At 39.1% G+C, this 19,197-nt stretch overlaps 2 protein-coding genes across 3 annotated transcripts; both read right to left on the bottom strand.

The window, feature by feature from the left end:
• Positions 1 to 439: 439 nt before the first annotated feature.
• Positions 440 to 7,836, bottom strand: LOC141413721 (uncharacterized). Of its 2 annotated transcripts, XM_074045701.1 has the most exons (2): positions 7,317 to 7,836; positions 440 to 1,091 (listed from the first exon to the last, which is right to left on the bottom strand). In XM_074045701.1, the coding sequence occupies exons 1-2, from the start codon at positions 7,760 to 7,762 to the stop codon at positions 908 to 910; spliced, it is 630 nt and encodes a 209-aa protein (XP_073901802.1). In that variant the 5' UTR covers positions 7,763 to 7,836; the 3' UTR covers positions 440 to 907. The 2 variants fall into 2 exon arrangements, with proteins under 2 accessions (XP_073901802.1, XP_073901801.1); XM_074045700.1 differs by lacking the exon at positions 440 to 1,091 and having other exon boundaries at positions 6,827 to 7,832.
• A 5,743-nt stretch (positions 7,837 to 13,579) lies between these two features.
• On the bottom strand, positions 13,580 to 14,813 carry LOC141413720 (uncharacterized). The gene has a single exon (XM_074045698.1). The coding sequence runs from the start codon at positions 14,748 to 14,750 to the stop codon at positions 14,061 to 14,063; it is 690 nt and encodes a 229-aa protein (XP_073901799.1). The 5' UTR covers positions 14,751 to 14,813; the 3' UTR covers positions 13,580 to 14,060.
• Positions 14,814 to 19,197: the final 4,384 nt, after the last annotated feature.

Here is a 19,197-nt window from a genome sequence, read left to right as displayed (position 1 = left end):
GCAAAGGATTACTGTTATGAAAAAGTAAACCGTTAGGAGAATTGTATCTAGAATCCAGGAGATTCACTGGAGTGTCTCACAGTGTGCTCATGGCCAGTAACAGTTATGAAGGAGCAATGAGAACAACCATGACATGACAGGGTCTAGTAACCAGAGGCTAAGAACTTTATGTGTCTTGAGATGTCACTGTTAGTGTCCTTGAGCAGATGCAGACGACTCAGTCCTGGATCTGAGTCTGTTCATTAATGACTATGTGACATTGCACAATGAGCTGTTTTCATCTGAACAATGGATATAATAATTGGTGTAGGGCTGTTATGAGGTACAGGTAATGCATATTATATATATATATATATATATATATATACATATGTATTCAAATCCCCAAATTAGGCAATGCTATACAAAAAAACAAACACAATGTGAGAGTACTAATGGTTGAAAATTTATTAAGAAATGTCTAGATAAAAATCCCTGATACTTGGGAGGTAATTCAAAATGATCATGTCTGGAACAAAACAGAATACTGGAAACATGAGTACAACGAAAAAGAAAACATGAATTATAAAGATTATTGATCTGTTGTAGAAACCAATGAGAAAGTTATGATGATATTTTTCTAAGTTATTAAAAGAAAATACAGATCTTGACTTTAGAGACAAAGCTGAGACATAAATCCAAATCAAGTGTATATGAACATGGTACTTGATCCCCAGGACATAAGGAAGAAGAAAAATCAGGACTCTGTATTCCACCAAAGTGACTCATTAAATTTTAAAGAAGCAGAGTAGTAACATCAATTTCAGTAAGAGCATGCTGGATGTTGGTAAAATCTAGGAAGTGAATTAGTTCCCCAAATGGCAAGGCAGGGTTATATGATGATGACGACAGTCCTTTAGGGAGCTAATCAGCAGCAGCAAGAAGGCTGGCAGCAGCTGGACCCACAGCACTTAGGCTGGCAGCAGCTGGACACACAGCAGCAGGGCTTGCAGCAGGGCATGCTGCAGCATCTGGTCACACAGGTTGGTTGGAAGCAGGTCCTACAGCAGGTGGTTTGACAGCAAGATGGGGGGCAGCAGGGCTGGCAGCAGCTAGACACACAGCAGCTGGGCTGGCAACAGGGCTGGCAGCAGCTGGTCACACAGGTTGGTTTCCAGCAGGTTGGTCCTGCAGCAGGTGGTCCTGCAGCAGGTAGGCTGGCAGCAAGGTGAGCAGCAGGTATGGGTCATGGTATCAGGTGTGGATGGTGGATTCCTGTTCACAGGTGAGTTTCCCAGATTCTGGGAACTTCTTCAATTCTTGGGTTTTTATATACTAGTCTCTCAATGAGACTCTAAGCCAATAATTAAGTTTTTCCTTGAATTTTGTTTTTGTTATTGTTTGTAATCATTGGTGAATTGTCAAGAAGGAAATTGTCCCCTTGTTTTGAAGTTTGTGGAAATTAGTGGTTTAATCTTTTTCTTAAGTAAGAATGCTACTTAAGAACCTTTTCCAGAAATGAGAGGCAGGAGTCATCATCAGCATAATTCTTGCACATGGGATGTCATCTTGTCATGTAATAGTCCCTGATGGCCAAGGGAGGCTTGGAAGAGTTGTCCGTCCTGGATCTTTTTCCTTTAGTTGTACCTAGATTTGAGGGATCATCATGTCAGGATTGTGACACATTTCCTCTGTGATGAATTGAAACCATGCATAGATCCAAGGCTGATCCCCCAGAAAAGTCTGATTCCAGGTTATGCAGGCATCTAAATCTGTGACTCTTAGTCAGTATGTATATTATATTTCTCTCAAAGGCATTTGGGTAGAAGGTGGTTGAAATAGTCTTTTTCATATGGAAATTAGCATCAAAGCAAGAAGACAGAGGCAGAAACTGTACACAGGGATTCAGAAAGCATCTACACATTAAGATGGGCTCTATTTTCTGGCTGGCTGGGTGATCTCGGGTGAGATATCCCAATTTACATATTCTTGCCTTCATAAACTGAGGGAAATAGGTTATATGAAATGGTATCTACGATAACTTTTTATCTGAAAATTCATATATTTCAACAAATGGGGACAATTGACTGCCATGATTTCTTAAATTTTTTCTTCTCTGTGGATCTATGTGTAGGTATGAAGTTAAAGTGTCATAGGAAAAATGTATCGTTAACATTGGCACAGAGACTGTGTGTTTCAACTTGTCACTACTGAGTAATGTCTTTTGCTGACCCTGATCTTTTGAGTTTTCTGAATTTTACTGGTATGTATTTAGGTTTTTCAATATACATTTTGTTGATGACTAATGTATATTAGACATCTGTTGCTCTTTTTTGTGAGGTGCTTATTGAAGTCTTCTAGCCATGTTTCTTCTGGGTTGTCAGTTTCTTATGACTTTATATATTCAGAATGTACGTAGATATCCATAAATGCTATATGTGGATGATGATAACTATATATCTGTATGCACATGGATTTTATTGTTTAAAATATTTTATCCCATTCTGTTACCTTGACTTTTCACTCTTATAACATCTTTTAGCAAGTAGTTCTTATTTTAATTTTTTTGGCAATAGTGGGAGCTGAACTCAGGGCCTTTGCTTGCTAGGCAGGTGCTCTACCACTTGAGCCATGCCCCCATCCCTTTATTTTGATATTTAATACTTTTAATGAACCAATAAATCTACTGTTTATTTATCAAGTCTTTAAGCAGCTCAATATAATAAAACTGTTATCTATTTTTTCTAAAAGTTTTATTGTTTTATCTTTTATATTTGGATCTAAAATCTTAACCGATTTTATATGGTTTCATTTTTTTTCCTCTTGGTAGAAAGTGCCATGAGAGGGTCAGGATTCTGATGTATGCGTTTTTTTTTTTTGGTGTTGGTTTAATTTGAACTCGGGGCCTCATGCTTGTTAGGCAGGTGCTCTTACTGCTTGAGCCACTCTGCCAGCTCTGATGTGTGCATTCTGTGTTCAAAGTTTATTGTACCCTTGTGTATTGGCTATATTTCCTTATATCATTCTGTGATTTTCTTTTAATTGAAAGTGAGACAATTAAAATATTATTATTGTCTGGAAATCAGATTCTTCCTTAGGGCTCGTTTGTTGTTGTTTTTCTCAATTAATTGTGTTAAGGTCTATATTGTTTATCATATGTTTATCACTGAAATTTCTTCCTGGTTATCTAATTAACAGCGTTTCCTTTAACACTTCAAAACAGTACTTGCTACAGTCATTGCTTTGAGCACAGGTTGTGGTATGCCTCCAATACTCAACCAGACAATTGACAACTCTGACTCAGCCTCTACTTCCTACTTGAGCTATATAGAGCTTCAAGATCAGCTACAGGTGAGAGCATAGAACTTACTTCAGTATACACATGGTCCACTGTATGTGCATGGCCCCTGAGATCCTTAGGAATATATCAAAGCTTATCAAAGTCCCCATAGACACCTCATTCTCCAGGTTTCCTTTTTAAGTTCTTGGTTATGGTATTGTTAACTATATTCACTACCCTTGTACAGCTGTGTGTTAAAAAATAGCTTCTGTTTGTTTATAGCAAACATTCCCAGTGCAAAGTTATTTCATGCTTGGCAAATTCTGTTTTTTTTTTATTGTTTTATTATTCATATGTGCATACAAGGCTTGGGTCATTTCTCCCCCCCTGCCCCCACCCTCTCCCTTACCACCCATCCCGCCCCCTACTTCTCCCCCCCACCCCCTCAATACCCAGCAGAAACTATTTTGCCCTTATCTCTAATTTTGTTGAAGAGAGAGTATAGGCAATAATAGGAAGGAACAAGTGTTCCTGGTTGAGATAAGGATAGCTATACAGGGAGTTGACTCACATTGATTTCCTTGTGAAAATCAAGTTGCCTTCTAGGTTAATTCTTTTTGATCTAGCCTTTTCTCTAGTACCTGTTCCCCTTTTCCTATTGGCCTCAGTTGCTTTTAAGGTATCTGCTTTAGTTTCTCTGCGTTAAGGGCAACAAATGCTAGCTAGTTTTTTAGGTGTCTTACCTATCCTCACCCCTCCCTTGTGTGCTCTCGCTTTTATCATGTGCTCAAAGTTCAATTCCCTTGTTGTGTTTGCCCTTGATCTAATGTCTGCATATGAGGGAGAACATACGATTTTTGGTCTTTTGGGCCAGGCTAACCTCACTCAGAATGATGTTCTCCAATTCCATCCATTTACCAGCAAATGATAACATTTCGTTGTTCTTCATGGCTGCATAAAATTCCATTGTGTATAGATACCATATTTTCTTAATCCATTCGTCAGTGGGGGGGCATCTTGGCTGTTTCCATAACTTGGCTATTGTGAATAGTGCTGCAATAAACATGGGTGTGCAGGTGCCTCTGGAGTAACCTGTGTCACAGTCTTTTGGGTATATCCCCAAGATGGTATTGCTGGATCAAATGGTAGATCAATGTCTAGCTTTTTAAGTAGGCTTGGCAAATTCTGTATCAGCATGAATAAAGATTGCTTTGCAAGAAGAGGGGGTTCCAGAGAGCCATCAGACAGATGAAATAATGACAGTTCTCTAGGAACTGACTTTGAAGGAGCTTGGTCCTGTTCCACACTCTCCAGTGGCTATTGTTCTGCTAAGTTTTACAATGATTATTGGCTGTTAGTTTTCAAGGTGACTATGAAGTTGGGGTGATGTGTAGAGAAATAGGGCAAGTTAAAAATGTCACAAATGCCACTGTTTTTGTGTTAGATATGGACATTTTTCTTGAATAAATGCTTCAAGCCTTTGGTGAATTCCAGAGTTTTGAAAAAGTTGTTTTTGATCATTTTTGTGAGTTTTCCAATGCCTTTATGGAGAACAAATTTTTGAAAGTCTTTATTTCATCATTTTCACTCATGCTACTGTAGTTCCATAGATACCTTTCTAATCAGAATAAGAACAATTCCTTCTAATCCCAGTCTTCTAAGAAATTTTTAATCATGCAAGATGTGTTCAAAGGTATAAAATGCTATGTCTGCACTTCTTAGGATAATCCCAGGAAATGTTTATTTTCTTAAAGTGGTAACTTACATTGAATAATTTTCAATTATTCAATTTGCCTAATATTGCTGGTAGAAACCAAACAAATCAATTTGGGGTTGCTCTATTTTTCTCTGTATAACTTACACAATTATTTTTGTTAATATTTCTTTTAGGAATTTTGCATCTCTATATTTTACATGAGTGTGTTCTGACATACCTTTCTTGATCCATCCATGTCAGGTTTGGGTATCAACTTTATATTGGACCAATACAAGTTGGACATTAATTTTTCTTTTTAGAGTATCTACAAAAGCTTAAGGTGTTATTATTTTTTCTTCTTTGAGTATTTTATGTTTCTGGTTTACTTCTCCATCATTAAACCATTTTGAGATCACACAACCCATTTCTGTAATTACCACCATTGATCACATCCTACCTATTCATCTCTATTTTAGTTTTTATTCATTTGCTCCACATTGTAAATATAATGAATGGTAGTGTTTTATCTCTGAACTTGGGAATCAGAATCCAATTGTTGAATTATTCACTTAGTGGCAAGAAATTATTAACATGTTGAAGCCCCCTTTCTAGTTGGTTTCATTTTTTAAGTTTTGGCTTCCCTCTTTTTTATACTAGCTGTTTTGCATAATAAATGGGTCATTGAAGCTAATGTGGGAGACTTTTCTCTGTTTTTCTCTCTTCAGTGAACACACACCTGGCTTGTACTCTTCACTTCCAGAAGAGTAGAGTCTTTTTATGCTCTTCCTCAGCAAAGCCAACAAGGGCTGGCACCTAGAAGTCTTAGGTACACCTCTGTCTTCTATATGACCTTTTGGACCTAAAGATCATAACTATCTTTCCCTTCCCTTCCTCTCCTCCCAAATAAGAGGAGATAAATGTCAAAACACCATCATTCATTTCTGCACGCAAGATATGTTGGTCACAGAGGGGCTACTTTGATCTCTTCGGGTGCATCATGAATAAGACAACTTAGTAGACACAGGTTGTTTTCAGAAGACACTCCTTCCTGTTTATAAGCTGTGCAATTGTACAAGTTGGTACATGTTATGCTGTGTTCCCTTCTTGAGCTGCATGTACTGTGCTATAAAATGGTGCAGTAAGACTTTCTTTGTAGACTTATTTTGGACTTCATGTAAAACATAGAACTCAGTATCCATTAATGTTCAGTAAATTTTAATTTTAAAGACTTTTGTGCCATAAAGTACCAGAAGTGCTAGTGGTTTGCACCCTGGGTTACATGAAAGGCTCTTAAGACTCCATATCTCCCCACTTCATTTAGCTTGACAGAAGGGACATCATGGTCCAAAACCTAATTTTTCTCTTAGGGGCAGTAACAGCCTGCAAAAGTCCAAATGCTTTGTGTTCAGTTTCTCAGAAACTGTCCATGTGTCCCTCTTTGACTGTAACCCTCATGTCTGTCATGTTTTTTGATGGTATACTGCAGCTTGGTTTTTGTTTCTCACTTTCATCTATTTATGTACAGAAAACTGCCCTGCATATGAAAGTGTTAAAATTAACTCTTCAAGAAAGGCCAAACCAGACAAAGTGTGCAATCTTCCCAGTGCCCAGTTATTTCTGTTTGAAGTGAGATGTGGATTACAGGACCTATGAGATAAAATATGAAGAGCTAGGCACTAGGCCAGATGACATTGAATCAATAACTTATTTTATCTGAATCAGTATCTTTGATTATCACTAAAGATAATCTTGCCTTTTCAATACCACCTGAGGCTATTGTGGGGCTACAAAGAGATAATGGAAGTGGAGAGCTGTCTGATTGTAAGCTCTTATGAATGAAATGCTACAGAAATAAAAACAAAACCCAGAAAAACATGTAATGCAGTAAAGATTTATTTGGAAATTAATGCAGATTTATTAGGCAGATTCCTTGTAACTAGGAAGACAATTTAAAGTGATCATAACAGGGGAAAGAATAGGCCCCAAAACAGGAGTAGACTGTGGAAATATTTATCATTTATCATTGAGGAGAGTTCAGAAGGAAGACCTAGGTCTTTTTCTTTGCTTATTTTTTAGATTGCCTGGAGAAAAAGGAGATTACTTCTCTACATCTGAGAACATGACTCAAGGTCAAAAGCAGATCAAGTAGACAAGGAGCTGGAGCACTGAGTAAGTAGGTAAAGAGAAGAAAAGCCAATTAAGTAGACTGTCTCCAGTCTAGAAGACTTGTAGCCCTTCACAAGAAGACAATCAACAGAGAGTTGATGAAGGCAAAGCCTGGAGAGTGGTATTGTGGCAGAATTTGGGTTGATTGATGGAAAGTTGGAATGTGATAGGTGTTAGGGTTAACAACAGCAGGACTGGCAGCAGTCAGATCCACAGCCCTGGGAGAGGCAACCAGGCACACAGGCACATGTGGGGTGGTAGCAGGTTCTTGTGCAGTACACGGGTCCAGAGCAAACTGGCTGGCAGCAGCTGGACCCACAGCAGCTGGGCTGGCAGCTGGGCTGGCAGCAGGGCTGGCAGCAGCTGGACACACAACAGCTGGGCTGGCAGCAGGGCTGGCAGCAGCTGGACACACAGCAGCTGGGCTTGCAGGAGGGCGTGTTGCAGCAGCTGGTCACACAGGTTGGTTGGAAGCAGGTTCTGCAACAGGTGGTTTGGCAGCAAGGTTGGCAGCAGCTGGACCCACAGCCTGTTTGGCCACAGCAGCTGGGCTGGCAGCAGCTGGTCACACAGGTTGGTTTCCAGCAGGTGGTCCTGCAGCAGGTAGGCTGGCAGCAAGGAGAGCAGCAGGAGTGGGTCATCGTGTCAGGTGTGGAGGGTGGGTTCCTGTTCACAGGTGAGTTTCCCAGATTCTGAGAGCTTCTTCAGTTCTGGGGCTTTTATACACCAGGCATCCACATAGGGACCAATGAGCAGGATTTTTCCTTGTTGTTGTTGTTTTTCCCACAATTCATGGGGGAAATGGCCCAACGAGGAAGTTGTTCCCTATGTATTACAAGTCTTTTGACAACCATGCATTAATTAGTTAATAGTGGATAATTTTTCTGGGATATGTTTAAAAATCACCAGCATCCTGCTTTTGGTTATCATCTGGTCATGTGACTGTTTCTGTGATAGGGTGAGGGGAGGGGGCTGTAAGTCACTCTTCCTCACCTTGCCCTTTTGGCCATAAGTGGACTAGGAAGTGTCTATCGGGAGGGCCATGATCCTCTTTGCTCATAGTGACAAATTGAATTCACCCTTCATCCCAGTCTGTTCACAAGAAAAGCCTGCGTATTCAAGCCTATACTAGGCATGTCTATCTGCAGCTAGCATTGTCCATATTATACCAGTTTCATCAAAAAGTACATGAGAACAGAGTGTTTGCCTTTTCTTTTCTTTGCACCAAAGCCTGGGGATAGAGGCAGAAGGAAGACACTGAGATTCAGAAAGCATCAATCAGTTTAGGTCCTCTAACCCTATTTACCAGCAGGATAGATAACTTCACATGGGACACCTCATCTGCACATTGTTTTCATAAAATGAAGAAATTATTTGCTACACGATGATAGCTGAGATTAACATCATTTTCAAAGACATTGAAATCTAATGTAGTTTGAGAGGAGGGCATACACTTTTATATATAACATGACCAAATATGACAAAAGAGTGTATTTATCATTCACGTCGGGAAATAGTACATCTGTGCTTGTGCTTGTAGCTGTCCTTACAGTTTTCTTATGACTACCTTTCCCTTCCTCCCTTAGGCATCTAGTAGGTTCACCTATAATACCATAAGTTATAGTATGAACTTTATCCAAGTTTAAATTTCATAGAACAGGGTGGGTGGGTTTGGTTTCTTTTGCTCCAAATTATCGGTGTGAGATTTAATGACTATGTTGCATGCAGTAGTCAGTTGGTTATTTCTAATGATCTTTTCATATTTTTATATGATGGAAACACAGTTTATTAATGAATCTATTGTTGATGGACATTTTCCATCATTAATGTCTTGGTGAATCATACTTTTATTTTTGCCCACATCTTGTCCTTCATGTGTAAGTGTTTCTGTGAATATATTGTTGGAGTGAAATTTCTGAACTCTAATTTGTGCATATAATCAACCTTAGTAGATGGTTCTGAATTTTTTGAAAATGAATTGCAGTAACACGTATGATTTATTGTTTGCATTGCTTTATGTCTAATCAATGCATGATATTTTTTCACTCTGAAAATGTAGCCATTTCGGGTGTGTATATGTTATGGTTTGGATTTTTAATGTCCCCCAAAGCTCATGTGCTGAAGTCTGAGGGCACTACTGGGAGGTGGCGAAAGTTAAAGGATGGGGGCCTAGTTGAAGGAGATGGGTCATTGGGGGTATGCCCTTGAAAAGTAGATTGGCACTTTGGCCTCTCTTGCTCTTTTTCTCTCCCTCCTCCCCTCTGATTCCTGTTCACCATGAGGTGAGCAGCTGTCTTCTGTCTCGTGCTTCTGCCATGATGTTCTACTGCATCACCACAGGCCTCAAAACAGTAAGGCTAAGCAATCACAGACGAAACCTCTGAAACCATGAGCCAAAATAAACATTTCATCCTTTTAAGTTGTTTAGATCAGGTATTTAGTCACGATGATGGAAAGCTGACTAATGCAGCATCTATTTAGAACTATCTCATTAGTTTTAATTTGAATTTCCCTGAAGACTAAGGAGTTGAACTTCATATACTCAATGGACATTTGCATTTCCCCTTTGTGAGGTACAGGCCATGTCTTAAGTTTGTTCTGCTGACTGTTTTTTTCCTATTCCTTCACTGAAGTTCTTCATGTACTCAGGACACTAACCTTTGTTTATTTTATGCTTAGTTGATGTCCTGTCCTGTACTGAGACTTGCCTTGTCCTTCTTTTGATTTTAATGCTATACAGTAAATCAATCTTTTCCATGGCATTTGTAGCATTTTTCTACTTCTCCTATAACGAGTTGATGACTATGTAAGATCATGTGGATATTATTCTGTACTATAATCTAGAAATGCTGTTGCCTTGCTATTTACTTTTATGTATACTAACTCCAGAATTTATTTGTATTTAATATGAGATAGGAGTCATGTTTTGCTTCTCCTCCAGGTGGATATCTGAATATCCTGGTATCATTCTAAAGACCAGCCTTTCCACAACTCATCTACTGTGCCAGCCTTGCTGCCTATCATGTGGTCTCATATGAGTGACTCTTTTTCTGACCTATGGATTATGAGTCAACTACACCTATGGAAGGAAAGAGGCACCAAAATCCAACCTCACCTCCTTTAATATCCTTTCTTTCTAAGATCTTTCTGCACATTTTTATGGTGTTCCTAGCTCTTTGATTATTTGATAAAAATTTAAATATTTTAAAGGTGTTATATTTGTTCTTCATTATGTCACTGTAGTGAACTATCCAGTATTTCTTCCTCCTCTAGAATTTTACTATTGCTCTACCAGAGCAGCTAGTAAATTTGAGAGGTAAAAAGGCAGAGAAGAAGGGAAATAAAAGGAGAGCATTTTGTCCAAGGGCAAAGTGAAGCCTTTTTAAAAAGTACCTCCATCTCAATTTTGAACCCTAACTCATTTCACCATTGTTGGCCCAAACTGGCTGGCATCCTTGGTATAGTATCAGGCTAAGGTGTGCTGTTGTATAACTCATGAAGGTCACTTACACATTCATTGACTTTAAAAAAATAAATATAGATGCTCCATGGTATCAGGTGGGGGATTGGTTCCAATATCCCCTGAGGATTCCAATTATTTTTGCTCAATTCCTGCATATGGTAGTTTTTTTCCCCCCTCTATGTGGTCTATAACTTATTGTCTTTATTATTCATATGAAGTATTTCATTTGATTCTCTTTAATTTTTTAAGAGTGGAAGACAGATTTAGATAATGTCATAATATTATGACATCAAAGAAAAATGAAGTGTGGAAATGGAATTGGTGAGCTAATCAATGTCATTACACCCACAAAACTTAAGTATTAGAAGGAAATACACAGTTCCTCCTATGCAACCCCATATGAACTCAGGGACTCATGCTTGCTAGTTAGGCCCTCTACCACTTGAGCCATGTCCTCAGGCCTTTTTGATTTTCAGTTACTTTTCAGACAGGATCTCATGCTTTTTTCTGTGGCTGGCCTCAGATTATAATTGTTTTATATAGGCCTTGTGTATAGCTGGGATTTTAGGCATGAACCACAGTGCCTGACTCACATTCCAACTTTCAAGCCTTCAGAGTTCATTAGGAGTTTGTTGAATTGGTAAAAGCTGGAAATCAAGTACTAAATACCCTAATAGCCTGAGTTGAGCTGTAAGAAGTTAACGGAACCAGCAGACTAAGATGGTGGACTCCCATAGATAATCTTGGAATCCTTAATATTCTAATTTCAAAATATTCTTCATGTTTCATGTATGTTCATTTTAGTGTGATCAAGCACTTGTTCCCAATTGTTTCTTAAATCCTCATGATTTATTAAGTTAATTCCGGACATAATAAAGTTCTTTTTGTGGGCAGAATAATGGTCACTGAAAGATGTGCACATCCTCGTTTCCTGTGAATATGTCAGGCTTCATGGCTGAAAGGCACTTTACTGATAGAATTAAGTGGCAAGGTTATTCCAGATTATATGAGTGGAACTAATGCAAACATGGTGTCTTTATAAGAAAAAGAGGAAGATAGAATATTTATTGATATGGTAATAGAAACAGGGGTTAGAATAATACAGGTTCATGAGCCAAAAAATGGGGAGTGCTGCAGAAGTTGGAAAAGTCCAGGAAATGAATTTCCTTCCTTTGCTTCAAGAAGGAATGCATCCAAGCCAACACCTTGATCCTGAGAGCACATAGACTTATTTTGAACTTCTGACCTCCAGAACTGTGAGAAAATAAGTTTGTGCTGTATGAGCTAGAACATTTGTGGTGGTGTGTTGCAATACCCATAGGAAATGAATCCATTTTTCCAATCTGTCTATGCCTGAAATTGGCATTGATGTGACTTCCTATAATGACCTTTTAAGTGGTTCTCTTATACTTCTTGAAGTTAAAATATCCATGCTATTGCTGAGTTTCAGTTTAGCAGCCAACATTTTTTTATTCAAAAAATGAAAAAATCTAAGAATGCTATTTCTAGAATCTGTATTAACGATTGAATTTCAAGAAGCAAGCACATCCAATGCTTCTGTAATTTACTATCACTTGATTGAAGGTATTTTAAAGAAGAACATGCAATTTTAAGTGGGAAAGGCCACCAAATAAAGGTCCAGTTTGTGAGCTTGGATTAAGGAAAAGCATCAGAATAAATGTTGGTAGTGTTCAGCTAGAAACTGTAGAAGATGATTCATAGTTCTCTGAGTCTTCTATTCATATGTGAGATTTATTTCAAAATGTTTGCATCATACTCCATTCAATTACCAGTTTGTTGAACTCCATGTCCTGTTTTCTTAAGCAGAGTACAAATGAAATCAACTTCTGGGTTATAGTTTGTCCATGTGGGTCTGTTATAGTAAAATTGTTGGAATGTGTCTACAGAAAACTTCTAGGATAAGTGTCTGAGAAGAACACACATCTCATTTCCCCAGGCCCTGCCAGGTGTGTGGAAGAACTTCTGTGCTTCTCAGGAGGTGGCCCAAGTTATTTACTTATGCATTTCTTTTTCCCTTTTCTAAAGAAGTATCAGTTTTAACATTACCAAATGCTTGAGTTCTTTATGTTGTTTATTCTCTTTCTCAGAAGGTCCTGTTTTCATCTTTTAACACTGTACTCATAGCCAATCATGACTCGTAGCGATGTCTTTCTCTCCTCACATTCTTGCTTAGCCAAGAAACTTAGGCTTTCATTTCCTGCGTTGGTTGTTTTTTCCCTCCCCAAACTCAGGCAGCTATTTTGATCTTTTAGGTGGTCCAGACATAATGGAAGGATCAAAGGCTGATGTCTCCCCTGCAGTGTTACCTTGAATCCCAGGAGTTGTCATCACTTAATTTCCTTAATAATATTTTGAACATGAGACTGAATTATCTCTCAAAATCTGAGTGCAAATGAAATTTGGGCCATTTTTCACAGGGCATGATTTATTCCCATATTGCTATTTGTATAAGTGACCAGAAGAATGAGGCATAAATAATGCTATTTTCATGGCTTGAACAAACTATTTCTTGTTGCACCTCTCTCACCAAAGCCCTGGATTGATGAGAACACAATGTGTGGTCAGAAAAGGAATTCACAACTGACTGGGTAGAGACCAAGGTAATGAAAGTTTCACATCATTTGCTAGGATGCTGAAAACCCTTTTGCTCTTGGGACATGACTCCTGTTTACCAAAGTGTATGGAATGAATTAGGAGGAGCTTTGTTCATGAAAGTGGTCTGAAAATGTAAGCAATTGCTGTTTCTGTTGACAGAGAGCAACCTTAACTGCACATCTTCCCAGTAACCAGTCACCAGTGTTTTTTCTACATTTATTAAGCTGTTCATGAGCACCAGAGCTTGAATCAGAAAGCCCCAGGCTGGACCTGATTCTGTTTATCCTTAACTACATGGCATGATGCAGGTCACTTAACTTATGGTGTGGTGTCCAAGTTTGGGACCATGAAGTGACTTAGATGAGATTTCAAAATGTGAAATGAAAAACAATCATACAGACAAAGCACAGTATAGTGAAGAATTTATTAGGAAATGAAGAGGAAATTCCCTTTCAGTTAGGGAGACAGAACAAATGTCATCAGGGAATTACAAGATGAGACATAAAAATGATGACTATTATGATGGATTTTTACCATCGTGAAGACCTCATGAGACAGTTATGGAATTTGCTTTATATCATTTTCTTAAAATTCAGTGGCATGGAAAAGCAGTAATCACTTTGTCAAAGCTGAGACCATGAATCCAGGTGAAGATCAGATGATGTTGGCAACTAGCAAGAATGAACAGAATTTCAAAGTAAATAAGATTTACCTTGCTCAGCAAACTCACCATATGTTAATAAGATGAGATGACTGGCAGTTTGATTACAATTGAATGTTACTGGCAGAAAAGGGCAGTGAGATTGCCACAGAGTGAGAATCTGGCAGGTCTCATAATAGAAGGGTCTGTGGTAAGTTGATCATAAGCAGCAGGGCTGGCAGCAGTTGGATCCGCCACCTTGGGAAAGGCAACCAGGCACACAGACACATCTGGGGTGGTAGCAGGTTCTTGTGCAGTACACGGGTCCAGAGCAAACTGGCTGGCAACAACTGGACCCACAGCAGCTGGGCTGGCAGCTGGGCTGGCAGCAGCTAGACTCACAGCAGCTGGGCTGGTAGCAGGGCTGGCAGCAGCTGGACACACAGCAGCTGGGTTGGCAGCAGGGCTGGCAGCAGCTGGACACACAGCAGCTGGGCTTGCAGCAGGGTGTGCTACAGCAGTTGGTCACACAGGTTGGTTGGAAGCAGGTTCTGCAACAGGTGGTTTGGCAGCAAGGTTGGCAGCAGCTGGACCCACAGCCCGTTTGGCCACAGCAGCTGGGCTGGCAGCAGCTGGTCACACAGCAGCTGGGTTGGCAGCAGGGCTGGCAGCAGCTGGACACACAGCAGCTGGGCTTGCAGCAGGGCGTGCTACAGCAGTTGGTCACACAGGTTGGTTGGAAGCAGGTTCTGCAACAGGTGGTTTGGCAGCAAGGTTGGCAGCAGCTGGACCCACAGCCTGTTTGGCCACAGCAGCTGGGCTGGCAGGAGCTGGTCACACAGGTTGGTTTCCAGCAGGTAGTCCTGCAACAGGTAGGCTGGCAGCAAGGAGAGCAACAGGAGTTGGTCATGTTGTCTGGTGTAGAGGGTGGGTTCCTGTTCACAGGTGAGTTTCCCAGGTGCTGAGATCTTCTTCAATTCTGGGGCTTTTATACAGTGGACATCCACAAGGAGACCAATGAGCAGGACTTTTCCTTATTGTTTGTTTTGCACAGTTCATAGTAAATGGATCAAGCAGGATGTTTTCCCTAAGTATTGAAAAGCATGCATTTGGCAGTTAATTGTGGATAATTCACTGGAATATTTCTTGAAATCATCAAACTCATTTCTGCTCTGGTCATCATCTGGTCATGTGACAGTTCCTATGGCCAGCAGAGGGGCTGAAAATTGTCCTCATCAACTTGTTCCCTTGTTCCTTTAACTCAAAGTAGACTGGGAAATGTCTGTAGGGAGGGCTATGATCCTGTATGTTCACAGTGACAAATTGAATCTATCTTTTGTCCAAGTCTGTTCACCAGAAAAGCTTGCACATTCAAGCCTACACTAGGCATGTTCATCTGTAGCTAGCATTATCCATGTTATACCCATTTCATCAGAGTACATGAGTAGATGTGGTTGGCACAGTCTTTTCATATACACATCAGCACCAAAGCCTGAAGACAGAAGAGGAAGGAAGAGTCTGAGGTTCAGAAAGTATCAACTAATTTATATTCTAATTCTTTTTACCAGCAGGATAGAAACCTCAGGTGGGACATCACACCTGCACATTGTTTTTCTAAAATGAGGAAATTATTCACTACATGTTGACACCTGAGGTTTCCACTGTTTTCAAAGAAATTGAAGTCTAATGTACTTTGAGAGAATGTCATACATTTTTATGTATATCTTGACAAAATATGAGTAAGAGAATAATAAGTTCACTGCTCATGTCAGGAAATAATTCTTCTACTCTCATAGCTGAACTCATGTTTTTCCTTATGACTATCTTTTTCCTTCTCTTTAAGATAAATACTATATTGACTCACAATATCATAGTTTTGCCACATTTTGAACTTTTTCCAAATTTAAATTGTGTAGTATATATTTTCTGGCTTGTTTTTATTTATTTATTTATTTTTGGTAAGTTATCTGTGAGATTTAGTGACTTTTTCTCATATATCAGTCACTTGTTTATTTCAATTGATCTTTCATTTCCTTGTATGAAGGGACCATGATATTTTAATGCATCCTATTGTTGATGCACATTTTCCCATCATTAAGGACCTTTGTGAATCATGCTCCTGTGAATACTTTTGTCAACTTGTGGCCCCAAGTGCATGCATTTCAGTGACTATATTCTTAGAGTGAAATTTCTTGTTTATAAATTGTGTGTATGGGAAACATTAAGAAATAGTTTTAAACTTTTTCAAAAATGTTTTCAGTAGCACATAAAATTCATTGTCCTCATTGCTTTATGTCTAATAAGCACCTGATATTTATGACCCTGGAGTCTGAACCATTTAGGTTGTGTATGTGTTATGGTTTGGATCTTAAATATAACCCCAAAACTTATATGCTGAATGTTTGTTCCCCAACTATGGCACTATTGGGAGATGGTGGGTCCCTGTCAGAACAATTAGGTAATTGGGTGGTGTCTTTGAAAGGTATGTTGGGACTCTGACCCTATCCTTTCTCTCTCTTTGATTCTTCGCCATGGTGATGTGAGCAACTTTCTGCTATCCTGTGCTTCCCACTATGATGTACTGCTTTACCACAGGACCCAAAGGAACAGGGCAAAGCCACCATTGTCTGAAACTTCTGGAATCACAAGTCAAAATAGACATTTCCTCCTTTTAAATTGTTTATGTGAGGTGTTTTGTTGCAGCAAAGGAAATCTGACTAACACACCATCTATTAGTTCTGTCTCCTTTCCTTGAAGACTAAGAAGTTGAAGTTCTTTTTTTTTCTCATTTTTTTATTGTTTTATTATTCATATGTGCATACAAGGCTTGTGTCATTTCTCCCCCCTGCCCCCACCCCCTCCCTTACCACCCATCCCACCCCCTACTTCTCCCCCCCACCCCCTCAATACCCAGCAAAACTATTTTGCCCTTATCTCTAATTTTGTTGTAGAGAGAGTATAAGCAATAATAGGAAGGAACAAGGGTTTTTGCTGGTTGAGATAAGGATAGCTATACAGGGAGTTGACTCACATTTATTTCATGTGCATGTGTGTTGCCTTCTAGGTTAATTCTTTTTGATCTAACCTTTTCTCTAGTTCCTGGTCCCCTTTTCCTATTGGCCTCAGTTGCTTTTAAGGTATCTGCTTTAGTTTCTCTGCATAGAGGGCAACAAATGCTAGCTAATTTTTTAGGTGTCTTACCTATCCTCACCTCTCCCTTGTGTGCTCTCGCTTTTATCATGTGATCAAAGTCCAAACCCCTTGTTGTGTTTGCCCTTGATCTAATGACCACATATGAGGGAGAACATACGATTTTTGGTCTTTTGGGCCAGGCTAACCTCACTCAGAATGATGTTCTCCAATTCCATCCATTTACCAGCGAATGATAACATTTCGTTCTTCATGGCCGCATAAATTTCCATTGTGTATAGATACCACATTTTCTTAATCCATTCGTCAGTGGGGGGGCATCTTGGCTGTTTCCATAACTTGGCTATTGTGAATAGTGCCGCAATAAACATGTGTGTACAGGTGCCTCTGGAGTAACCTGTGTCACAGTCTTTTGGGTATATCCCCAAGAGTGGTATTGCTGGATCAAATGGTAGATCAATGTTTAGCTTTTTAAGTAGCCTCCAAAATTTTTTCCAGAGTTGTTGTACTAGTTTACATTCCCACCAACAGTGTATGAGGGTTCCTTTTTCCCCCCGCATCCTCGCCAACACCTGTTGTTCATGGTGTTGCTAATGATGGTTATTCTAACAGGGGTGAGGTGGAATCTTAGTGTGGTTTTGATTTGCATTTCCTTTATTACTAGAGATGGTGAGCATTTTTTCATGTGTTTTTTGGCCATTTGAATTTCTTCTTTTGAGAAAGTTCTGTTTAGTTCACTTGCCCATTTCTTCATTGGTTCATTAGTTTTGGGAGAATTTAGTTTTTTAAGTTCCCTATATATTCTGGTTATCAGTCCTTTGTCTGATGTATAGCTGGCAAATATTTTCTCCCACTCTGTGGGTGTTCTCTTCAGTTTAGAGATCATTTCTTCTGATGAACAGAAGCTTTTTAGTTTTATGAGGTCCCATTTATCTATGCTATCTCTTAGTTGCTGTGCTGCTGGGGTTTCGTTGAGAAAGTTCTTACCTCTACCTACTAACTCAGGAGTATTTCCTACTCTTTCCTGTATCAACTTTAGAGTTTCTGGTCTGATATTAAGATCCTTGATCCATTGTGAGTTAATCTTGGTATAGGGTGATATACATGGATCTAGTTTCAGTTTTTTGCAGACTACTAACCAGTTTTCTCCATTGTTTATTTTTAGCTCCTTTATCAAAGACAAATTGGTTATAGTTGTGTGGCTTCATATCTGGGTCCTCTATTCTGTTCCACTGGTCTTCATGTCTGTTTTTGTGCCAGTACCATGCTGTTTTTATTGTTATTGCTTTGTAATATAGTTTGAAGTCAGGTATCGTGATACCTCCAGCATTGTTCTTTTGACTGAATATTGCCTTGGCTATTCGTGGCCTCTTGTGTTTCCACATAAATTTCACGGTAGATTTTTCAATCTCTTTAATGAATGTCATTGGAATTTTGGTGGGATTTGCATTGAACATGTAGATTACTTTTGGGAATATAGACATTTTAACTATGTTGATTCTACCAATCCATGAGCATGGGACATCTCTCCACTTTCTATAGTCTTCCTTAATCTCTTTCTTCAGAAGTGTATAGTTTTCCTTGTAGAGGTCATTCACATCTTTTGTTAGGTTTACACCTAGGTATTTGATTTTTTTTGAGACTATTGTAAATGGAATTGTTTTCATAAGTTCTTTTTCAGTTTGCTCATTCTTAGTGTATAGAAATGCTAATGATTTTTCTATGTTGATTTTATATCCTGCTACCTTGCTGTAGCTATTGGTGATGTCTAGAAGCTTCTGATTAGAGTTTTTTGGGTCTTTAAGGTATAGGATCATGTCATCTGCAAATAGGGATATATTGACAATTTCTTTACCTATTTGTTTCCTTTTAGTCCTCCTTCTTGCCTAATTGCTCTGGCTAGGAATTCCAGTACTATGTTGAATAGGAGTGGAGATAGTGGGCATCCTTATCTGGTTCTTGATTTTAGAGGGAATGGTTTCAGTTTTTCTCCGTTAAGTATAATGCTGGCTGTAGGTTTGTCATATATAGCATTTATAATGTTGAGGTACTTTCCTTGTATTCCTAGTTTTCTTAGAGCTTTTATCATGAAATGATGTTGGATCTTATCAAAGGCTTTTTCTGCATCTATTGAGATGATCAAGTGGTTTTTGTCTTTGCTTCTGTTAATGTGGTTTATTACGTTTATTGATTTTCGTATGTTGAAC

Source organism: Castor canadensis, chromosome 11 (assembly GCF_047511655.1).
Source record: "Castor canadensis chromosome 11, mCasCan1.hap1v2, whole genome shotgun sequence".
Lineage (NCBI taxonomy): Eukaryota > Metazoa > Chordata > Mammalia > Rodentia > Castoridae > Castor > Castor canadensis.
Note: the sequence above shows the minus strand (reverse complement) of the source record. Positions and strands in the feature narration are given on the sequence as shown.

Coding starts and splice junctions, on each gene's coding strand:
- LOC141413721 (XM_074045701.1), bottom strand. CDS start 7,762: ATGACCCACTCCTGCTGCTCTCCTTGCTGCCAGCCTACCTGCTGCAGG. Junction 1,092..7,316: donor TGTGGATCTGACTGCTGCCA/GTCCTGCTGTTG, acceptor CTGTGTGTCTAG/CTGCTGCCAGCCCTGCTGCC.
- LOC141413720 (XM_074045698.1), bottom strand. CDS start 14,750: ATGACCAACTCCTGTTGCTCTCCTTGCTGCCAGCCTACCTGTTGCAGG.